Source organism: Tauraco erythrolophus, chromosome 10 (assembly GCF_009769465.1).
Source record: "Tauraco erythrolophus isolate bTauEry1 chromosome 10, bTauEry1.pri, whole genome shotgun sequence".
Taxonomy (NCBI): domain Eukaryota; kingdom Metazoa; phylum Chordata; class Aves; order Musophagiformes; family Musophagidae; genus Tauraco; species Tauraco erythrolophus.
In genome coordinates, this window is record NC_141474.1 from 17,312,041 (window position 1) to 17,333,926 (window position 21,886).

The 21,886-nt window shown below is 41.0% G+C and overlaps 1 protein-coding gene across 1 annotated transcript in view; it reads left to right on the forward strand.

Moving 5' to 3' along the window:
* The window catches only part of TGFBR3 (transforming growth factor beta receptor 3), a 107,266-nt gene that overhangs the window by 46,333 nt on the left and 39,047 nt on the right, over window positions 1–21,886 (forward strand). Inside the window, exon 3 of the mRNA XM_086617629.1 lies at window positions 12,765–12,902. Coding sequence (XP_086473755.1) covers window positions 12,765–12,902 — 138 coding nt within the window. The remainder of the gene's footprint in view (window positions 1–12,764; window positions 12,903–21,886) is intronic.

Below are 21,886 nucleotides of genomic sequence, written 5' to 3' on the forward strand. Positions count from 1 at the left end.
TAGCCCAGCTGATTTACCAAAGAAATGCTTAGATCTGCAACATACTAGGCTGCATCAGAAGAACCATGGCCAGCAGGTCCAGGGAGGTGATTCTGCCCCTCTGCTCTGCTCTCGTGAGACCTCACCTGGAATACTGCGTTTAGCTCTGGGGTCTCCAACACAAGAAGGGCATGGAGCTGTTGGAGTGAGTCCAGAGGAGGCCATGAAGATGACTAGAGGGCTGGAGCACCTCTGCTATGAAGACAGGCTGAGAGAGTTGGAGTTGTTCAGCCTGTAGAAGGGAAGGCTCCAGGGAGATCTTATAACAGCCTTCCAGTACTTAAAGGGGGCCTACAGGAAAGCTAGAGAGGGACTTTTTACGAGGGCCTGTAGTGACAGGACAAGGGGCAATGGCTTTAAACTGAAATAGGGGAGTTTTCTGTTAGATATAAGGAAGAAATTTTTTACAATGAGGGTGGTGAGGCAGTGGAACAGGTTGCCCAGAGAAGTTGTGGATGTCCCATCCCTGGAAGTGTTCAAGACCAGGCTGGATGAGGCTTTGAGCAACCTGATCTAGGGGAAGGTGTCCGTGCCCATGGCAGGGAGGTTGGAACTAGATAATCTTTGAGGTCCCTTCCAACCCAAACCATTCTATGATTTTTATACATACAAGTAAGTGTAGAATAGAATATTGTCTGGGAAAATGTTTTCTTTTCACATGAGTCTTCTACCTTAATTGTTAAAGTAAAACTTGGCCTGATATGATACCATTTTGTGAACAGGCCACTTAACATCAATAGGGGAGATGCTGTTCTTGTGGCTTACAGATATGGATCCCGTGCCCTTAAACAGATCTAAAGCCAACAAGAAATTTTCCCACAAAATGTATAAAAGGAGGACTTTTCCCTTAGGATTCATGATATGGCATGTGAACAGTATTGACGTCTACTGATTTATGCAAAGCTGAGTGAAACGTCGTGGTTTTAGATCTCAAGTGCTGCTGGGAAGCCTGACTGCTTTGCGGAAGGGCAGATGGCACAAATGATTTCACTTAATCTTTGGGAGCCTGAGCTTCTAGTTCTGGTCACAGGAGGAATGGGCACAGCGGTCCCAGCCTCGCACTGGTGGACACGGGCTTTCCATTGCACAAGCAGCGGAGCCTCACGGGGCTGGTCACTGTGGGCAGCCCTTGTACTGCAGGTGCCCAAAGCAGGGGTAGCATGTGAGGATTAGATTTGGGTGGTAGAGCTGCACAGAAATGCTTGCACAGAGACCGTCTGCTTTCTTTGCTGCAGCCAGTTTTTGAAAAAATCTTGTTTTTCAGGAGAACTTTGGTTCTCCAAACTATATAATGCATGAAATGATACTGAAGTCATAAAAACCAGTTTGAAATATATATACAAAGGGAAAACTGGATCTTGTATTATTCAGGTGAACAAAACTAAAGTAGACAGTTTTTACGTGTGTGATCTCTATAAAATTTATTAGTAAACTCTTTGGGTTATACTTTTAAGTTCATTGTCACAGAAGTGACTTACACTAATACAGTTATTACCTTTGTGTTCTGAAATAGCTCACCTTATATAAAGCCTCAAGTTTTTTCACTGTTACTATTCTTGCACTGTGAAAGTAATGCCACTTTCTAGTGCAAACAGGACTTCAATAACTGTCTTGCCCATTTGCCAAGTTATTTGTATCAGGAATAGCTTTGGTCCTATTTTTTTTTATTACCTAGCTATTTGCAAAAATTATCATCTAACATAATGTGATTGCATTTGGCAGCTCGAGCCTAAAATAACGACTTTGGAACACTAGAAATTAACTGGCTACATTTTTGTCTGAAGATAAATTAAGTGACTGAGCTGTGGACAGAAATGGTCCAACGTTTTCATGAAGTTAGAAGCACTATTTTGTAATATCTCCTTGTGTCAGAACTTTCTGATGCTGTGCAAGCTTTCTGGACAGGCACTTCAGTCGCTGCATTTCCAGTACAAACTTACCAGTATGGTTGCCTACTCTTACACTTTTGAGGAGAAAGTATCACTGGTTCAGTAAAATATCAGTTATGAACCAGATATAAACAACAGTGCTGCCAGGTACTGAGCAGTACTTTTAGTGCCATGTAGCTACTGCACTCATTGTATGAATACATGATGTATTTGATAATGTTGCGGTGCTAAATTTTACTGTAACTTGCTTTTTTAGTTTGTCTGAAGCAGCTGAATTACAAATCCATCTGAGGGGATCTAAACGTGCTGTAATTACATCCTGTTACACAGATCTTCAGCTTGGTGATTTAATATAAAGGTACCAGAACTTAGACTGGAGGGATAACTACAGATAATATTTGAATATGCCGCAAGCTCTTAGGCTTTTGTACTAATAGACTCTCTTTCATCAGGCTGTTGGATACAACTACTGTGTCAGTGGATGGGCAGGTCAGTTTTCAGGCTAGTTCTGAGGGTAAGTCTTACATCTTCATTAAAGCTAGTACGTCCCTTTGAGTACGTTGCTTTGCTCTGAGTGTAACAAGTGCCAACAGCAGGAGTGATGCTGTGTCCTCACTGAAAGCAAAGGGAGCTTTGCTTATTCTCCCCTTGAACACACACGTTGAGGCTGCCATTTCTTCTCTGAATCATTAATGATGCATCTTCATGGTTAAGTGACCTTCTAGGAACATCATGCATGCTTCAGAATAGTTTGTTAGTGGAAGTTGGCATGCATATGGGGTGCAGGACTTGAATGTCCGGATTTTTAAGCTCTTTGGGGAGGGAACTGTGTAGGACAGCACACCATGACTTTTAGCCCCTGTTGTGGGACAAAATTAAAACAAAAATAGGAGATTTCAAACACCTTTCATAGAACATAGAATCATAGAATGGCGTAGGCTGGAGGGGACCTTAGCGATCATCTAATCCAACCTCCCTGTCATGGGCAGAGACACCTCTCAACTAGATCAGGCTACTCAAGGCTCCGTCCAGCCTGGCCTTGAACACCTCCAGGGAGGGGGCATCCACAACCTTTCTGGGCAATTTATTCCAAAGTCTCACCACCCTCGTACTGAAGAATTTCTTCCTAAAATCTAATCTAAATCTGTTCTCCTTCAACTTAAACCCATTTCCCCTTGTCCTATCAGTGGACACTCTTGTAAAAAGTCCCTCCCCAGCCTTCCTGTAGGCTCCCTTCAGGTATTGGAAGGCAGCTATTAGGTCCCCCCGAAGTCTTCTCTTTTCAAGGCTGAACAATCCCAGCTCCCGCAACCTGTCCTTGTAGCAGAGGTGCTCCAGCCCCTGGATCACCTTTGTGACCCTCCTCTGAACACGCTCCAACAAATCTGTCTCTCTTATGGTGGAGACACCAGAACTGGATGCAGTATTCAAGGTGGGGTCTCACAAGAGCAGAGTTAAGGGGAAGAATCACCTCTCTCGACCTACTGACCACGCTTCTCTTGATACATCCCAGGATGCGGTTGGCCTTCTGGGCCGCATGAGCACACTGCCGGCTCATATTGAGCTTCTCATCTATAAACACCCCCAAATCCTTCTCTTCAGGGCGACTCTCAACCCACTCTGTGCCCAGTTTGTATTTGTGCCTAGGATTGGCCTGACCCAGGTGAAGGACCTTGCATTTTGACTTGTTGAAGCTCATGCAGTTAGCACTGGCCCATTTCTCAAGCCTATCAAGGTCCCTCTGGATGGCATCGCTTCCCTTAAGTGAGTCCACGGCACCACACAACTTGGTGTTGTCGGCAAACTTACTGAGGGTGCACTTAATGCCGTCATCCATGTCGCTGACAAAGATGTTGAACGGCACTGGACCCAGAACAGACCCCTGAGGGACATCGCCTGACACTGGTCTCCACGTAGACATCACACCATTGACCACAACTCTTTGAGTGCGACCATCCAGCCAGTTCTTTATCCAAGTGGTCCATCTATAAAATCCGTGTCTCTCCATTTTAGAGACAAGGATGTCATGTGGGACAGTGTCAAATGCCTTGCACAAGTCCAGGAAAATGACATCCGTTGCTTTACCCACATCAACCAGCACTGTAGCTTTGTCGTAGAAGGCCACTAAATTAGTCAGGCACGACTTGCCCCTAGTGAAGCCATGTTGGCTGTCACCAACCACTTGGTTATTTTTTATGTGCCTTAGTACAGCTACCAGGAGAATCTCTTCCATGATTTTACCTGGCACAGAGGTAAGGCTGACTGGTTTGTAGTTTCCCGGGTTGTCCTTGGTCCCTTTTGTAAAGATGGGGGTTACGTTCGCCCTTTTCCAATCTGTAGGAACCTCACCAAACCGCCAGGACCTCTCAAATATGATGGCTAGTGGCCTAGCAACTTCAGCTGCCAGTTCCTTCAGGACCCGTGGATGTATCTCATCAGGTCCCATGGACTTGTGCACCTTCAGGTTCTCTAGGTGTTCCCGGACCTGATCTGCTCCTACTCTGGGTGGTTCTTCACTCTCTCAGACCCAGCCAGTATCCTCTGTGATTTGGGTGGTGTGGTTCGAGTGGTTGCCAGTGAAGACTGAGGCAAAAAAGTTGTTGAATATTTCAGCCTTCTCCACGTCCTCAGTGACCAGGTCACCCGTATCCTTCTGGAGAGGCCCCGCATTCTCTCTCGTTTTCCTTTTTTCTCTCACATACCTATAAAATCCTTTTCCGTTATTTCTAATATCGCTGGCCAGATTTGACTCTGTCAGGGCCTTAGCTTTTCTAACCTGGTCTCTGAGTACATGAGCAACTTCCTTGTAATCATCCCAGGTTACCAGTCCCTGCTTCCATGCTTTGTGTATTCCCCTTTTGTATTTGATTTTAGCCAGGAGTTCTTTGTTTATCCATATAGGTCTCCTGGTGTTTTTGCCTGATTTCTTCCTTTTGGGGATGCAATGCCTTTGAACTTGGAGGAGATGATCCTTGAAAGTCAACCAGCAATCTTAGGCTCCCAGTCCCTCCAGGGCTTTATCCCATGTTATCCCATTTCAGTCACAGGTTTATGATAGTACTTAATGAAGAGGGTGCAATGGGCCATAGATCATAGTTGAGTAGTCCTTATCAACCCTTCTGTTCTCCTGCCTCTTTTTGATGGAGCGCATCAGTCTGGGTGGTAGATCGTAAGGGTCAGCAGATTGTGCAATAGGTGGGGGTTTTTTATTAGGTAATGTATGGGACCACATCAGTCTCTGGCTTAATGCCAGTAGCTTCAGTGGAATTATGCCAGGGGTGAATCTTTCCCATGATTTTCACAATTGAGCTGTAACTGCTGTTCAGTCAATCTGATTCTCTCTGTAGAGTGTGGGTGAGAAGGTCCAGGCAATGCGGATCCATTTGCAACCATGTATTTAGGAAGAAATAAGCAAAGGGTTGATTTTAGAATTAGAATGTTACCTGAGCCTTGGAAGTAAACTTCAGTCCTCCACACACCTGGTAGATGCTACCACAGACTCAGACCACTTCCCTGAGGACTGAGTTGTGCCTCATCCTGGCAGTAACGCAAAAAAAATGGCTTTCCCTCCCCACGTGTGCCTTGGATGTTGGAGCCCCCGTGCTCCCTCCAGGTCCCTGTCCTAGCAGCATCCCTCAGCACTGGCCTGGCAGAGAGGAGAAAGCATGGTGCGTCTCTGGTAAGGGCTGAGAGGGTGGCACAGCTTTGAGTTCTGCAGAAGAAACAGTAACTGTACTTGGGTTTGAGTGCTTGTTTTTAATGGCATTGCAATTTTCCTGAAGGTATTTATTTCTCTGATGCTGTTCTAAAGATCTTCTGTCTCATTGCTGAGGTGAGTTTTCAAAAAAATAGGTGCTTGCCCTGTACAAATAAGTGTGTGCATTGGAGAACCTTCCCAGAAGGGAAGCGATGGGGTCTCGTGCTTATAGGAACTTGCTTATACAATCGTTTGATTAAAGAGTGCAAATATGTAACCCTTTGAGCAAAATTACCTTTAAGTGGTAATACCATGTGAACATATTTTGCATTTCCTGGAAAAATCAGCAAACTCTGTCTCGGAAACTGTTGGCTCCCGAAAGCTGGACATTGCAATCTACTATAGCTGGCTTGGTATCAAATCTGTAAGACAATATTCAATGAGCATAGCAAAAATATGAGGGGAAAAAATAATTAAAAAGAAAAGGGAAGTGTTCCATTTTAAATTCACAGTCCCTGCCTAAAGAATACACTTTTTATTTACTTTCATCTTAAAAAAAATTGACCTGGAGATCTTTCCAAAAGCAACTGGTAAACACTTTTGAAAAGCAGTGCAGTATTAGACCCTACCACTTGAAGTGGTTTCGTGGATTAATCATTAACTGAATTCTTTTACAGCCAATGTATCGGCGTTGTATTTTTCAAGTGATTTTCAGTAGAAATTCTAATGAAAACACTTATAGAGGGCAGTGATAGGTATAAATTTTTAAATTTCTGTTCTAAATGTTTTCTGCTTTGTACTTACTAACTTAATCTTTGCAGCTAAGTAGTGAGTTAACATGTCATAAATCCATATTTAGTGTATTATTTGTAAGTCAGGAAATCTGTTTATATGATCTGAGAATTAAAATTGATTTTTCTCTTCTCTTTTAGAAAACAGCTGTCCTAGCCTGGGCATTGTAATTCATTACAACACAGCATATTTTGTCCTGGTTTATTAGCACAAATTCGTAATGGCTGTTTTGGAAAATGTGCTATGAATTTATCTCAAGGCCTTCTCACTGGAATAGTTAATTCGACCTTACAAATCCTTGGCACTTGACTTTCATCTTCTTAGAACAAAACACAGAGTCTGTGATATGATGCCTTGAAGTCAGCAGAACAAATGGTACTTGAACAGCAGCGTTTACTTTGATCAGTTTTCAGCACTTGTGCCCTTGCGTTTCACGTAGTACAAATTGCTTTACCAGAGCAACAGGGCAGGAGCCCATAGACTGTTTTTGTAGTTGGTTTCTGTGGTGATACTCAGCCGTCCATGAAACTGTGATCTCCGGGGACGGAGAAGCCTGTGCAGCCGCCTTAACCTTGCTGCTGCTGGAGACCTTGAAGGAACTCTTTGCAGAGTGCACAGACAATAGTATGATGAATACATGAATGAATACATGCAGATATAGCTGGCTGAGTAACACCAGCATAAGTTTGATAGACAAGGCACCCACGAAATGTGGTATCTTTTAAAAGTTTGACATAAATTGAAAAATGCGTTCTACCAAAAATGACAGAACTTCTCTGTGGTTCATGTCCTAGTCGCATTACGTGCTTTCTTGTTGGTACGCCTCTTAAAAATGAATTTGTAGGTTTGTTTGAAGATTTTTAGAGTAGATTTAATTGTTAATTTTCACCTATGACCAAGTTGTCGTATTCCTCACAAGTGAGTCATGTTATTTGGAGGAGTATGTGCCAGAGGAGGCCGAGAAGGACAGACGTGAGTCTGGAAGAGCAGCTTGGTCTGACAAACAGCTGATGAAGCTGATCCTTACTGAGAGAACCATTGCTGAGACACGTGTGCAGAAGGTCTGGCCTAACTGTTAATTGCAAATTAAATTGCTGCCTATGCAACACCTCAGTGATCAAACGAGCCCTTCACTGGGAGCAAGGGATGCCTTGGACTACATTGACTTATTTTTCCTGTATGGTTGTTAAGATGCTGTCTGTTTGGTTAATGGGCTGCACCTCAATATGTTTTAAAAATAACATGAGCAGAGCAATAGCAGCTTCTTTTTAACTGGACTAGGTGAACTAAAACTGCTTTAGTCCATTTAATGATTTGGGTTTAATTTTCTTTTGACACTGTTTGACCAAACTGCTCATAGAGCTGAGATGCAGATGACTTTTGACTGAGGTGGTGTGTTGCTGAGAAGTACAAAACGTGTATTTTATAAGCTCATTTGAACCTATAAGAATGGATGGAGAGTATATCTCTTTAGATACCTAATTTAAAAAATACAAAGCTTATGTGAGTTTCAGAAAAATAATGAATTTTACCACAGAGTTCAGTGAGTTCAGAATTTCACACCATGTCTTCACATCTAGCTGTACAGTGCTGAACACATGTAAGGCTGGTTTCTGATGGGTTTTCTGGGCAATGCTTCACATAAATATTTAATAATGTGGACTCTGCCAGTGAAAATACAAAAAGAAAGGGAAATTTTCTGGTTAGCTCTTCTGCTATTAATTAGAAACATTCTATTTGGTGGTTTGAAGTGATTCAGTACCTTTCTATTAATTTGTGGAGTGTTTAGAAGTTGCTATGAGCTGTCTAGACATTTGAGAAAGGATGTGCCTTGAAGAGCTCACAAGCTAAGGCAAGACAGAAATGTGGCCGCAAAAAAGAGAGCACCACGTAGGATTCAGCCAATATATGGTTTAACTAGAGCTATAGTAGGGGCAGTCTAGCAGAAATTACTTTTTGGTGAGAGATATCACTGTAGAGAGTAGAGATGAAGATCTTCCACTGCAGTGCTGTGGATGGAGGCAGCCGTGCCAGGAGTTAGCAGAAGGGCAAGAAGGTGGGAGCAGAGCTCGAGAGGGGTACGGTGTCACACTGGAGGTGCTGGTACAGTTGTAGTTTGAAACTTGGCTTGTGTCAATGTCATAAGTTCATAAACCTTAGAGTCCTGTTAAGCCTTTCAAGTTTCTAAAGTAAGAGTAGAAGGGACATCGGTGTACCTCTGGTGTGGAGTCGAATTCCAGGCTCTTACCTGGACTCCACGGTTCAAACCGCTGCCTTCCACACAGAAACACCTCTCACCTCTCTGGTGAGCTGTTTTGACCATACGTGCCTTACTTGGGCTGAAATTACTGTGTGATAGCCCACCAACTGCCGCTCAGCAAGGTAAAGCCCACATGCTTGGCAGCTAGATTGTTGGCAGAAAGCTCTTGAATGCTAGTGATTCCCCAGCAGTTTGTTTGGAAATCTTTTCAAGGACCAGGAAGAAGACTCCCATGATAGATACTGCTATTGTATAGCATCAAGCACAGGCAGTGATGGGGGCAATCATAAATATTAGAGGGGGAGGTAGTTACACTATGAGGAGACGGTTAATTTTGTACGACTTCTCAGTGGGAACAGTCACATTCAGGCTGGGCTGCCCAGCTGCTTCTCAGCAGAGCTGGCTCTGGGGCAAAAACGAATTGTGAAAAATACAATGACCAAGATGGTTCTGAGCAGCTTTTGAGCAGCTCTGTGGTTTGTTTGTGGTTTTTTTTTTTCAGTCTGGAAAACCAAACTGATGCTGAAGACTCCGTTACACCAAGAAGTATAGTGACAGGGAATATATATGCAAAGGAATATAGTGACAGAGGCTGCTGCAGAAGCATGCACACATTAACTTTATTCTTTCTCAAGTTTAGTACTATGAATATGAATTCCACATGTGTTTTGTTGCTGTCTTACTTAGAGCGAACTGAGGAGTGCAGTAATGCAAAATTACATTTATTCTGAAAATTTTCACAGGAACACTTAATTTACTTATGAAAAATTAATTGATTTTGTGTTCAAGTCCTGTAGCTTTTCTTAAAGATCAGTCTGCACTTTTCAGGCAGAAATACGGGAAAATTCCATTATGTGATATAACTTAGCCTACAGTTCCAGCCAAAGACATGGATAGCTATATCACCACTTCTCAATACAGCTTAAACTTTGTTGATTATTTCCATACATGTATGGAAATATTTGTGTATGTGTATATTATATACACATTTAACTTCCAAAGCCTAAAGGAATAGCAACTATGAAATTTGATAGAAGATCCAGTTGCAAAGAGTCTCTGATTTTCTCACTAAGGTACTATGATTGCTCTGTATGCTCTCTCGTGACCAAACCAACAGGCAGAAATCTTCATGAAGTCTAAAACATCTGTCTTGTCTGATAGATGTTGGCTTTGAATAAACTTGTCTGAGATCAGTTGAAACAGAGATACTTGTCTGTTTCCTTATTACCCAAAGGACTTGCCCTAGCTATTTCTGAAATGAAGTTTTCAGACTGTTATATTTCTTTTATAATTTCTGGTTTTAATAAATATCAGAGGTTTTAAATAGTGAAAAAATTTAAAATTTCTAATAGGAGCCTCTTCTTCGCGTTGACTTGACATTTTAATAAAAACACAATCAGGATGCAAACCCAAGCTGACTGCCCCCATTGGCCAGTGGGAGAGGATTGTTGCTGGTTTTTCTTTCCTTGGTTATTTAAGTACATAAACTTGTATTGTAGCTCATTCCATCAATACTTACGTTAGTTTTTACTTCCTTTGGAATCAGAAGAAACCAGTTATCATTGGGTGTGAAAATGTAGCTATGGATGCATATAAGAGTGGATATGTTTAATATTTACTCCATTTAGTGTAGTAGATTTTGACACTTTGAAGTTTAGGGAGTTTAAAATTAAATGCACTTTATGCCACTTGGAGCTGAAAAAAATAGCAGAATAAAATTTGAACTCCTATTTGCCAGATCAGGACTGCAAAAGATATAACTGGGCTACTTTTGTAAACTTAGATTACAGTATCTTTATTGCTTTGTAAGAAAACGTAACCCCAGAACAAGGTGATTATATTTAATAGTTTAAACAGCTTATTACGAATTAGCTGTGATTACAGCTTAAAAACCACAAGAATTAATGAAAGCTTTTTAATAGCCATGAATTTAATAGCAGTTCTAAACACCTTTTTCTTTTCCACTTTCGCCTCTCCATTTCTAGACAGAACAACCAAGTGAGAGGCTTGTAAAACAAATAATTTCATCTTCTCTCCTATTTTTAGCTAACTGAATTATTTCGACTCTATAGCCTGATACTGTAAAGCAGTTTTTATAACTAAGATCATGCCTGGCATTTGAAATCTCTGTCATCCCTCATGGGGGGAGACTAATGACAGAAACTTCAAATGCCAGTCATAATCTTAGAGTGCTAACACCCTGCAGTTTCTTAAAATGAGGTATTTTATTCTTTTGAGGCAGAAAATGGAGAGAAATGTGGTCTCCAGAAGACGTGGTAATCTGTGGTACCTAACGTTTTCTTTTGGAAGTGCCTGAATACAGCCAGTCCTCCTGCCCGGCTGCCAGAGAGAGGTGCTCGTTCTTTAAAGCCATTTCAGTTTAGTCCAAATACGGAATTATTCTTTTAATACCTGTTTTCCAACAAGCTTTAATCACACATAACAAAGATGAAGATAGAGCTGTACTTATGGGGCTTGACATCTCTTTCACTATGGGGAATTGAGACACGTTTATGCAGTGGCTTTTAAGAATCCGGTAAATTCTGCATGTAACGATCTGCTTGTTGACTGGCGTGGTGACACAGCCGGTTGTTTGCTAGCTTTTTCGCAAGTTCTTGAGTAGCATGAAAAGGTCGTTCTGCTGTCCTCCAGGTATCTGTCAGACCTGAGACCGAGGTTTGACTTACACTTTGCAGTGGTGGTGAACCTTTCACTTTGCCGTGGGCAGGGAGAAAAATAAAGAAGAGAAAAAATAATAAAAAAAGCTCTAACTTTCTCTTTTCTAAAGATTTTAAACAGTAATGAATACCTAATGTGCAGTTTGGTCTCTAGGTTTCGTCTAGGTGTTTTGCCAGATGAATCTGCGTTTACTTTAATCATAAACCAACTGGTGCTTACCACTATATAAGAATAATGCAATAAACTATGCATAGTGGCTTCCTTGTTTCAGATTTCCTTTGAAATTCTCTACCAGGAGACAGAATTAATTCTGAATTACCTCTGTGCTTGTTTTTGTGTGCCACCACTCAAATTGGGGTTGTGTTTGTGTTTGCTCTCTCTGTACCTTTTCTGGAAAGTGCTGTAATTGTCTGTCAGGAAACCCACCTGCCACCCTCCATTGTGAGACATCAGCAGCCCGTTTAGTCTGTGCGATACATCATCTCTCCATTGCACAGTAAAGCTTTTTTCTTCTGAAGCAGGATGAACTGTCAAGCCGAATGTTGACTGCTTAAAAAGCTTATTAGGATACTGCAAAAATACTGATTTCAATTACAAGTTGCTACATGCTAAAAACTGACAGACTGTTCTCTGTCATGCATTTGGTTGAGGTTTTGCCCCACATTGACCCCTTTCTAGAAGGGCAGCGCTGGGACATGAGGAGCTGGTCAGGAGGGGCTTCCAGCAACTACAAACTGGTTGCTTAAAAATCACTTCTAACAGGTTTCCTCACTTCTGTGATATTCACTTTCCTGGGATCGCTTTCCCCATATATCCTTCTAGTCCCTGAAGACAGGCATTTTTTTTCCCTAGTGTATGTTAAAGTTTCTTTTGGAATTCCTTCCATAAACTGCTGTAGTGCTTGCTTGTGTTTCTGGATTTGTTCCTCTTGTTTTTTTTGTTTGTTTAGTTTTATTTGTTTTGCAGGTTAGATTTATGCCTTAATGGCATCAGCAGATGAGGTTTGTACTCTAAGCCAGCTTTGTAGGATACCATCTAGAAACCAGAAATCGGCGTTTGCTTTGCAGTTCTTTTTATCATCTTGTTCTCCAGCTCTCAGCTTAGTGGTTTGACCTTTTGGATAAGCTATTTTTCATCAGCATTTGCCAAGATTTTCTTAAACACTTTAGCAGTGCTTTGGAAGCATAGAGCACAAATGTTAACTATTTCATTCTTTATATTATCTGTGCTCTGTTGACTGATTTTTTTTTTTTTTTGAAAGTTGATTAGTCTATAATCTTGAGTCAAGAGGTCTGAATGCTGGAAGCCGTCATATATATATAAATGACCTTTGATTGATTCTTTCAAATTCCATTTTGGGTTTGAAACTTACGAGGAAGTATTCATGTATTTCTATGTTTCTCTGTAGGTCACCTTACATTTGAATCCGATTTCATCGGTGCATATTCACCAGAAATCTCTGGTGTTTCTTCTCAACTCGCCTTTGCCTCTAGTCTGGAAGCTGAAAACAGAAAGACTGGCACCTGGAATCCGAAGAGTTTTCTTTGTAAGTATACACAGTCCTCTGGTCTGCTCTATATCATAGCTACTTGTCACACAAGACGTAGAGTTAATAGCATCCATTTGGAAAGTTTTTAAACACACATTAAAAAAAACAAATTAACAGGAGGTCAAATTGCTGTGTAGGGCTCTGGGGAACAGTTAGGTGGCAGAGCAAAGCAGTTTGGAAAAGGTACCCAATTGCTTGTTATGTGAATTCAAGGAAAAGAAACCAAAACTGCTTTTTCAGAATCTGCGTATTGTATAGTTATTAACACTAGCAGGCATTCCAGTTCAAAAAGCTGTGAGGTTATAACAGGTCACCAGTCCTGATCAGAAGTTTAATACTGCCACAATGCAAAAAAACCTCAAAGGAATGGGAAATACTATGGGTGGACGCTAGCTGTGTGGTCTGTGACCAAAACAAAAATTTATATGTATTGAGCTCAATATATACAATTACAGTTTGTCTCTAATGAAGCTTGGTCTATTGAAATGACTGAGCTAAACCCAGAATGAAGTCATTTTTATTTCTCAGAAAGATTGGAGCACTGCTTATAATGTTGGATCCAAATATTACCTAGTATTTGTAAATCATGTCCTTATGGTTTGCCAGGACATTCAAGTTTGCTATTTGTAGTGAAACAGACAACTTGTTTGGATTACATTTTTAATGCATGACGTCATGTCTAATCATGAGTCATCTTTATTAAAGTTGAAGCTTTTACTATATTCAACTCTAATTGCAGAACTAAACTTGACTAATTTTAGCTGTGTCCTTATAGGGTTTAATTTTGCACCTCCAGCACAGCTGACAGTGGTAGGCATGACTCTTTCTGCAGTACCCAATAGGAGCTTAATGGTGTCACTGTGCCTCTGCAGGAGGGGAAGATGGGACAGTGCTGCAGCATTAGCACACTGGGAAGGAACACTACTCTCTCAGTTGACCTGATATGGTGGTGACACCATTAAGAGCACCAAGAGTCCTATCATTTGCTGGACACCAAAAGCTTTCTGGGAATGTTTTTTTTTTTTTCTGCGTCAGGGTGCAAGAGTAGGTGTACCCTTGATATTTTGAAGTTCAAAGGACTCCATCCTGTTTCCAGTACAGTGTGTTACTCATTGGTGCAAAGAACATGGGCTTGTTTGTATTCTAAGGTGTTCACAATCTTAGGTTTTCTCATTACTGTGTTAGAGGCTCTTGACTGTTATCTTCTTGTTGACCATTCCTGGTGTATGTCCTTAATGCAACCAATACAGTTCAGGTCTGCTCAGAAACTGACTGAGGAACAAGATGATGAACAGTACGATGAGTCCTCATTCCTCTTCTGGCTAAAAGAAGCAGTGCCTTTCCTCAGTTAATCAAGTCTTGGACCTACTTTGAGTTTAGTTTTTATCTCCCCCTCCAATTGCTACATCACTCCCATTTCATGTCAGCTAGTTTGTGTTCAGCTCTCCCTTCCCTTCTCTTCCTCCTCCTGGCTTTTCCCTTTCCCCTTGCCTTGCTTCTGGGAGTGAAGAGGTGCTGTGCTGAGAGCCATCCATTTCCACTCAGCAGATTGTGCCGGTGTTCTGACTGTGATCGTGCTGTGCTTGCTTGGTTTGGCTCAGCAGGGCTTCAGCAGGCTGCATTAAGGCATAGAACAATAGGAATGTGCCTGAGGCCTCAGCTGCCAAAACTACCATTAGCTAAGTGTTTGCTTCAGAAAACTGTTTCAAACTCTCCTGGTTACAAAAACAGCCTTGAAAATGTGAGCAGCAGCACTCACGATTCATGCCAAACAAGAAATTGTCTGACCTCAGGAGCTGCCACAGTAAACCTGGCCACTAATGCTGCTGGAAGGTGTGGGCTGCCTCTCAGGTGGGGCAGGATTACCTGGTAGATGATACAGGTTTGATTCTCCATTGTTGAGATTCGAACACCTCCTGAGTACTGCAGCCTCTCAGGCTCTGCTGGTCATGGTCAGAGCTGAAAGTTGTGGTGCCTCACACCGTCTTCCCAGCATGTGTCTGTGGCTCTGGGGTTACAATGCTCCCCATAACTACAATGGACACTTTTAAGATTCAGCTTGACAGGGCACTGGACCATCTTGTCTAGACTGTGCTTTTTGCCAAGAAAGGTTGGACCACATGGTCCTTGAGGTCCCTTCCAGCCTGATGTTTTATGGTTCTGTGATAAGCTGTGCAGATACGGGAGCTTGCCTTGCTGTTGCAAGGAGTGAACAGACTCTCAATGTTGACCCATCCCTAATCACGTTTAAACGTCTGAATAGCTCTCTGTAATGGATCTCTTCATTTGGATCTCTTCAAGTGCCACATAATTTATGTATTCTTCCTTCCACTGTGTTAAGGTTTCATACTTTTCATTTCTGGAAAGAGCTTGAAGAATGAGATTGCGTAACGAAAAATGCCAGGATACCAATCTACCGTTACCTCTCCCAGTTTAGTCCCTGCAGTCCCTCTCGATCCAGAGCTTTGTTATCTGTGTTCTCTCTCTAAGGCAATATTTTTGCTGCAAACATAAGCTAACTTCAATCTCTTATCATGGGCTCATCAGCCTTCCCACTTATCATGTACCAGTTTCTCAATAGCTAGTGCAGCTTGGGATGATAAACCATGAGGCTACAGACTGAGCAACTTAAACTGTGGTAATCGTCCATTGTTTTGCCACAGTTCCACTCTGTTTGTAAGGACAAATACATTGTTCTCCCAAAAGCTTTCTGAAAAAAGGGCACAGAATCACACAGCACAGAAAATCTGGCAGATGCTGAGGATGTCCTAGCAGCACCTGTGGGCAAGTGCAGTACACCAAAAAGAAATCTAGGGACTCTAGTTTTGCAGCACAGCTGTCCGCCTGTGTTGGGCCATGCCAGTTTGCGATCCCTGGGACTGCCTCTGGCCTAGAGGAGGATATCCCTTTGCAGAATCAAGGGTTCTTGTTTCAGGTGAGTTGTGCGGCAGATGACATACTGCTCCTACTCTAGTAGCAGAGAGGCTCCCTGCCTCAGTCTTCAGTAAGTTTCAGAGAATTAAGCCTAGGAGTGTAAATCGCAGCTCTAAGGGCTGTGAAGTGCAGAGCTCGCTTCCTTGGCCCTTGTTTGAAAATACTTGGCTTATCCAAGTACTTGTACAGCTCTGTCTTGTTCATTCTTCTTAAATGTATAGCCAAGCCAGAAAACAGAGTATTTTGAATCATAAAAGATTTAAAATTAAAAAAAACACTTTTATTTCTTTTATTTATTTGAGCATAGAATTCCCAGGAATTCTATGCTCAAAACGGAAGTCTGTCACGCATACCATAGGCGTGTCATAACTATTGTGTCTGTCTCTATGGAAGCCTCGAGCAGGATAATCATTGACTTTCCAGCTTCTCCTTCAGACTTTTCATACAATACATTCATTCACAGTTTTGTTAATATACTGTATGTAAAGTATGAGTTGCACTGTTTCATTGATTGGTTATAAAGGTAAGTAGTGTAAAGAAGTTTAAATGGCAACTTCTGGGACTTACTGCTGATAAAGACAACACCCCTAGAGCCATGTCAAAGTTTGTAGTTAAAGGATTGTGAAACCATTAGTGAAGTCCTAGCTGTTTATATCTTTTTATTACTAGCTATTGTTTTTTTCCCTGTAAAGCATCATAATAAAGTTCTTAAACTGTTACAGGGAGGTGTGTTTGAATAAATAAATAAATAAATAAACCCACCAAAACCAACAAATTAATTGTATTAGAAGATCCAGGGTTATCTCTAACAAAGAAGATAACTCCAGGAGATGAGCAGATGATGAATCAGAGCACTCTGTAAAATGCTGTTAGTATCATTGTACAGATGGAGAAACTAAGGCACACTGAGCTTAAATGTTTATATTGGAGCAGAGGGTAGAGTCAGGGCTGTGTGTTCTCAGTGTCCTCATTAAGAAGATGGTCTGCTACCTTCACTTGGTGAATTAATTGTTTGAGTTTCCACTAAAGCTAAGCTGCCCCAGATTGCTTTATTTAAAGGATGAAAAGATTTAAAGCTTGTGTCAGCACATATCCAAAAAGACCAGGAAAATACAGTGCTACTGAGTTGAGCTGGAGTTTGACTTCTCATACAGTTCAAGCTTGGATTTTTGCCCTGGGCCTGGTCCTCCATTAGGCAGAAGTTTAAAATGAATGGGGGAGAAAATATAGCCTTTGGGTATATGATTATAGTATAGGGGGAAGCACAAAATACCTTCTTGATGAAGAATAAAAATGTAAATTTCATGTATACCTGTGATGCACTTACATGTGATGAACATAGCTTCACTCAGCATAGTGACGTGTCACATGCTTTATCTTCAGGGAGGAAGCTCACAGTTTCATTTTCACAAAATAACTACTGGTGGCTAAACCTCACAGTGGAATAAATTACCATTAAAATTAAATAGCGTGCTCCAGCCAAACCAAAGATCACGTTATGTTAGCATCAGGATTTCTTTAATGTTGTGTTTTGATGACACTTAGGGAGTGACAATACTTTGGAGGAAGTCATGTGAGACAGGGCACAGGTGCTAAAGGGAGTTGTTCTTTACTAGTCTGTTGCCTTGCTCTATTGTCATTTTGCTTCTCAGGGCACCTTTCCCTGTCTATAAACCAGAGAGAACACTAGTGAACAGTCTTCAGAAAAAATGTTGGCATCTTGATAAAAACCTGACATAAATTTCTATGTGTGAGAGAGAAAAGTGAATGTATGGTGACTACATGGTGTGGTGGTAACAATACATTTGTCATAGACAGGGTTATTTTCAGATTCTACATGAGTTATATATATCTTGATGTGTTAAGTAGGTGGTGCTGGGAAAATTATTGTGATTTTAGTAAAGTAAGTCTTGCGATTATTCTCAGCGTGTTAAAAATAAATACACCTAAGTATCCTGGCATTTCAGTCTGAAAATTCCTGAAATGGGTTAGTGCATGAACTTTGCCTGACCTAAGTTTTTGAAAATCACCGCTTTGATTGCTAGTGTATCTAGTCATATTAGTCTGATTGGATATTTTTACATGTCACAAAAATACAAAAGTTTGGGAATGGGTATTTTCTGTTCAGATGTTCCTGGGCTGGACCATCAGCCCCCTCATCAATCAGAAGAGCAGTGCATGGATGGGAAGGTCTGCTCAGTTCAGCAAGGGGAATACTTGGCATCTGTGCAAAATTTTTTTTTTTCTCAGCAGGAAATAAATGCCAAAATTATATCGTAAAGGGAGAGTAAAGTGGGAGAGGAAGTTGGAGGACATCTTTGCTGATGATTAGGCTGGTTAGATTACAACAGATCACGCTTTTACGTAAGCTAGGCAATACCTGTAGAAAATGCTTTGCCTGTGATGTTGTTGCAGGTCAATCATGCAGGAAAACCTTACCAGATCTCTCCCACCACCCCAATTTTAAGTTTTCATATAACAAAATAATTTCCTCCCTTTCCATCAAGTCATTACTTATCTCCTTCCCTAAAAGCAGTTTATTGCAAACATGTCTTGGCAGAAAACCAGAAGTTTTATGAAACTGGTCAGAAAGAGGGTTTTATAGGTGCTACTCAGCAAGTGATTTTTTTTCTTTAGATTTGATAGCTTTCTCAATTGCTTTTATAGCCTAGGAATGTCTTTAGTTGGCAAGTGAAAGTAGTGAGAATTAAATTAATGAAAGAAGGGACCCAATCCTTTTGTGATTTCTTGGCAGAAATCACTGTTAGAATAGGTCAAAAACACCCTGAAATATCTACATATGAGGTTTTAAATAGTATTTGATTTAAGATGTGATGCTTCAGCTCTTTCTCTGGGTTAGTTATTCACGTGATTGAATAAGAGTTATGGATGAGAAAGCACTTATGCAAGCCAGTACCCTTATTCACAAGAACCCCTTTAAAAGGACTGAATGTGTGTGTTAAGTTAGTAAAATGGAGGAAGCAACAGCACTAATGATAAATACAAAACCAGGTCACATGCTTTCGGCATGAGATTTGAAAAGAAAAGCTTTAAAGAAGAATAAGTGATAGAATGAAGAGTTTAATTATGAATAATTTCTGTATTTCTAAGAAGAAAAAAGCCATGTTCTTATTACTTCAGCCAATAGCTGGTTTACTCCTTTCACTTCATGAAAATATGGTTCACATATTTTGGGTCTTTGCCACCAAACCACAGGCTTTTCTATGGTTTGCACTAGATTTTGGATGACTGTCAAAACTCACTGAAAAACAAGTGCTATTTGTTTTCCTGTGCCTAGTATTTAACGGGAAGTCAGGAGGCTAAATTTCCAATCACCGGTTAAACAGACCCAGATGTGCACAGTGCTCTGCTAAGAGAAGAGTGAGGAAGGATAGGAAACGCATGACTAGTGATAAATTTGGTATAAATAGTGACCTTTCACTATTCAAAGTAATAGCAGTAGATTTTCAGTGTTGTGTAACAGTGTGAAGAGGAATTTAAAAGTACGTTTACATTTCTATAGAATCCTGGCTTTGTTTTTTTTTGGTAAATCTCATCATTCTTCTACTCAGGAGCTGGAAATAATCCTGTAGTTGCCCTTTTCCACTTGGCAGAGTTCATATTCCCCCTTCCCCTCCCCACACCATTTCCTTGCCTTTTGAAAGAATGTGAAAATAACTAAGTGTCTAATTAAAAACAGTGTTTAGTAAACAGTAACTCTTATTATGCTTTTCACAATAGTAAATTTCCCTGGAGACCTTGTCTCCTTGCCTGATTCAACCCCCTGCAAAATCCTGCTTTTCTAAAGTCTGTGTAAGTCTTTACACCTAGAAATATCAGGGGAATCTTAGGCTACGTATGGTGGTTGTTCTTATGTTCTTGGCAATAGAGTGGAAGAATTTTTTCAGAAGTAGGAATGGCAGAAAATGATAGAGTGGTAAATACATGTTTGAAAATGATGCATTGTCCACATTCAGTAAAAGGAGTTTCAGAGTACCATAACCCTAGTAAGGTGTCTTTAAATATCTAAGTTGTGGGGTTTTTTTCATTCAAAGCTTGCTCTGGGAAGGCGTTACAGAAGAGAAGTGATATTTCTGACTTAGGAAGCAAGATATAGTACATGAAGCAAATATGCAGTGTATGGTAAAAAATGTCTATATGTGGTGGTGTGATGTCCCAAAATAGGGTAATTTTATGATGTGTAGCTGTCCTCTGCTTTCACTGTGAGCGCTTTGGTTTGGGCAGAAATAATTCAAAAATACCAACTTGCCAGTAAATTTGAGAGGAAGCAAGGCAGGTCTGTGTGCCTTGGTTTCTCCTTTCATGGGACTTTCAAGTCCTGCACTTCTTTGGAGCCTGGTTTGCTAAGATTATCACATAGTTGGTACTAGATCCCCTCCTGTCCTGGGTGATTTAAGCCACCTCTCAAAACTCAGGCTTCACTGCTTGGTGTTTCTTTCAGCTTTGAGAGTGGACTGTCTTCACGGATCACCACTCCAGCCAAAACTTTGTGTTAGGAGTGTGGATGGGCCAGAACTGGATGCTGCTGCCTCTTTGATCTTATGCTGGTCTTACTGCTGCCACTGGCTGATCCTGAGTGCTCTTCCTTTTCACGGTCTTCCTAGGAGCCCAGACCTATCACTCTCAGAGCAAAGGAGGCAGATGGTTAGGAAGGCTTGAGCTTTAAGGTAAACCAGGCTGCAAGAGCAAGGAGAGAAGCAACATTCTGGTGCATAGTGGTTGAGGTGTGTTCCCAGACCGTCTTGCCAGGAGACCGAAAGCCTGGAACAGGCATCTGTGATGGTCTTTTCTCTTCTGTATGGTCACAGCTCCTTCCTTTCTTTGGTAAACAAGAGGTTTAGCTAGTGGAAGTTTACAGAAGCAGACAGCGGCTTTTGGCAGACTACTGGTGTTAGTGACGTGGAGATAATAAATCATAACAGGTTGTGTTACTGAGTCATCGATTCCAGTGGAAACTATAGCTGCAGTTGCATAGATATGCTTTAGTTCTCCCCTTCTCTTCTTCCACTAAATTGAATCTAACTTGAAACAGAATCCCTGGAAAAGCTTCTGCTACCTTATTTTGTTCAGATCAAATGAGTGTTACATTGAGTCTATTAAGATGCTGTTAGGTTAATGTGAGATGAGTGGACAGTTACCCGTGTTAATAAACCCCCCCACTGAGCCCTAAACTTTGGCAACAGGTTTCCCCTTTACACAGATTTTGTTTGTTTCCTTTTTATCATTCTAATAACTGTTCCATGGGGGTTTTAAAAGTTGCACGTGCTTTGACAGAGTTTCGTCTTTGATGGAAAAATCTCAGAATCTTCTTTCTAGGTATCTAAAGATATGCGAGAGACTGATCCCACAAGATTCTACTTTCATCTTGAGAAAGTGTTGAGTGGCCTTAATTCCTATAAAGATCTTCGGTGGTTGACAAACTGAGGATCTCCTAGGAAGCAGAATTAAAATCTGAAATGTAATTAAGATAATGCTGTTTCTTTTACGTGTTTGTTTTCAAAAATGTGAAACCTGGAAGTGGAATTTTGTGATGACTGTACGTGATCTTGAGAACACTAAATAGAAAATGAAAAATTTTTCTACTGCCTGAAAGCATCATTCATCTGTGGCTGGTAATGACTACGCAAAGCTGGTAGATGATTCACAAATGTTGCATGTCATTTCAAAAGCATCATGTTTCTTAGTCACTTACCAAAGACAATTGTTCTCTTGGTGATTACTGTATGTTGTATGTGGATTTATGAACAATCAGGATCTATTTTTTGAGTTTCCGAATACCTGATAGTTTTCCATCCATGGCTTTACTTTTCCTCTGTAAGGGGTCCAAAAACCACCAGCTGAGTCTGAACCCCATGTGGGCTGCTCTGAAAGTTGGTTCAAGTTTTTAAATTTTATTCTGAGCAGTTTTACTCCCCTCCTACATGTTCCACCACAGGTCTGATACTGTATAGCTCAGATAAAAATGTGGAGGAGGATGCTTTTCTTCTATTGGTATATTTGCCTCAATCTTGGCTTTATGGGTGGCT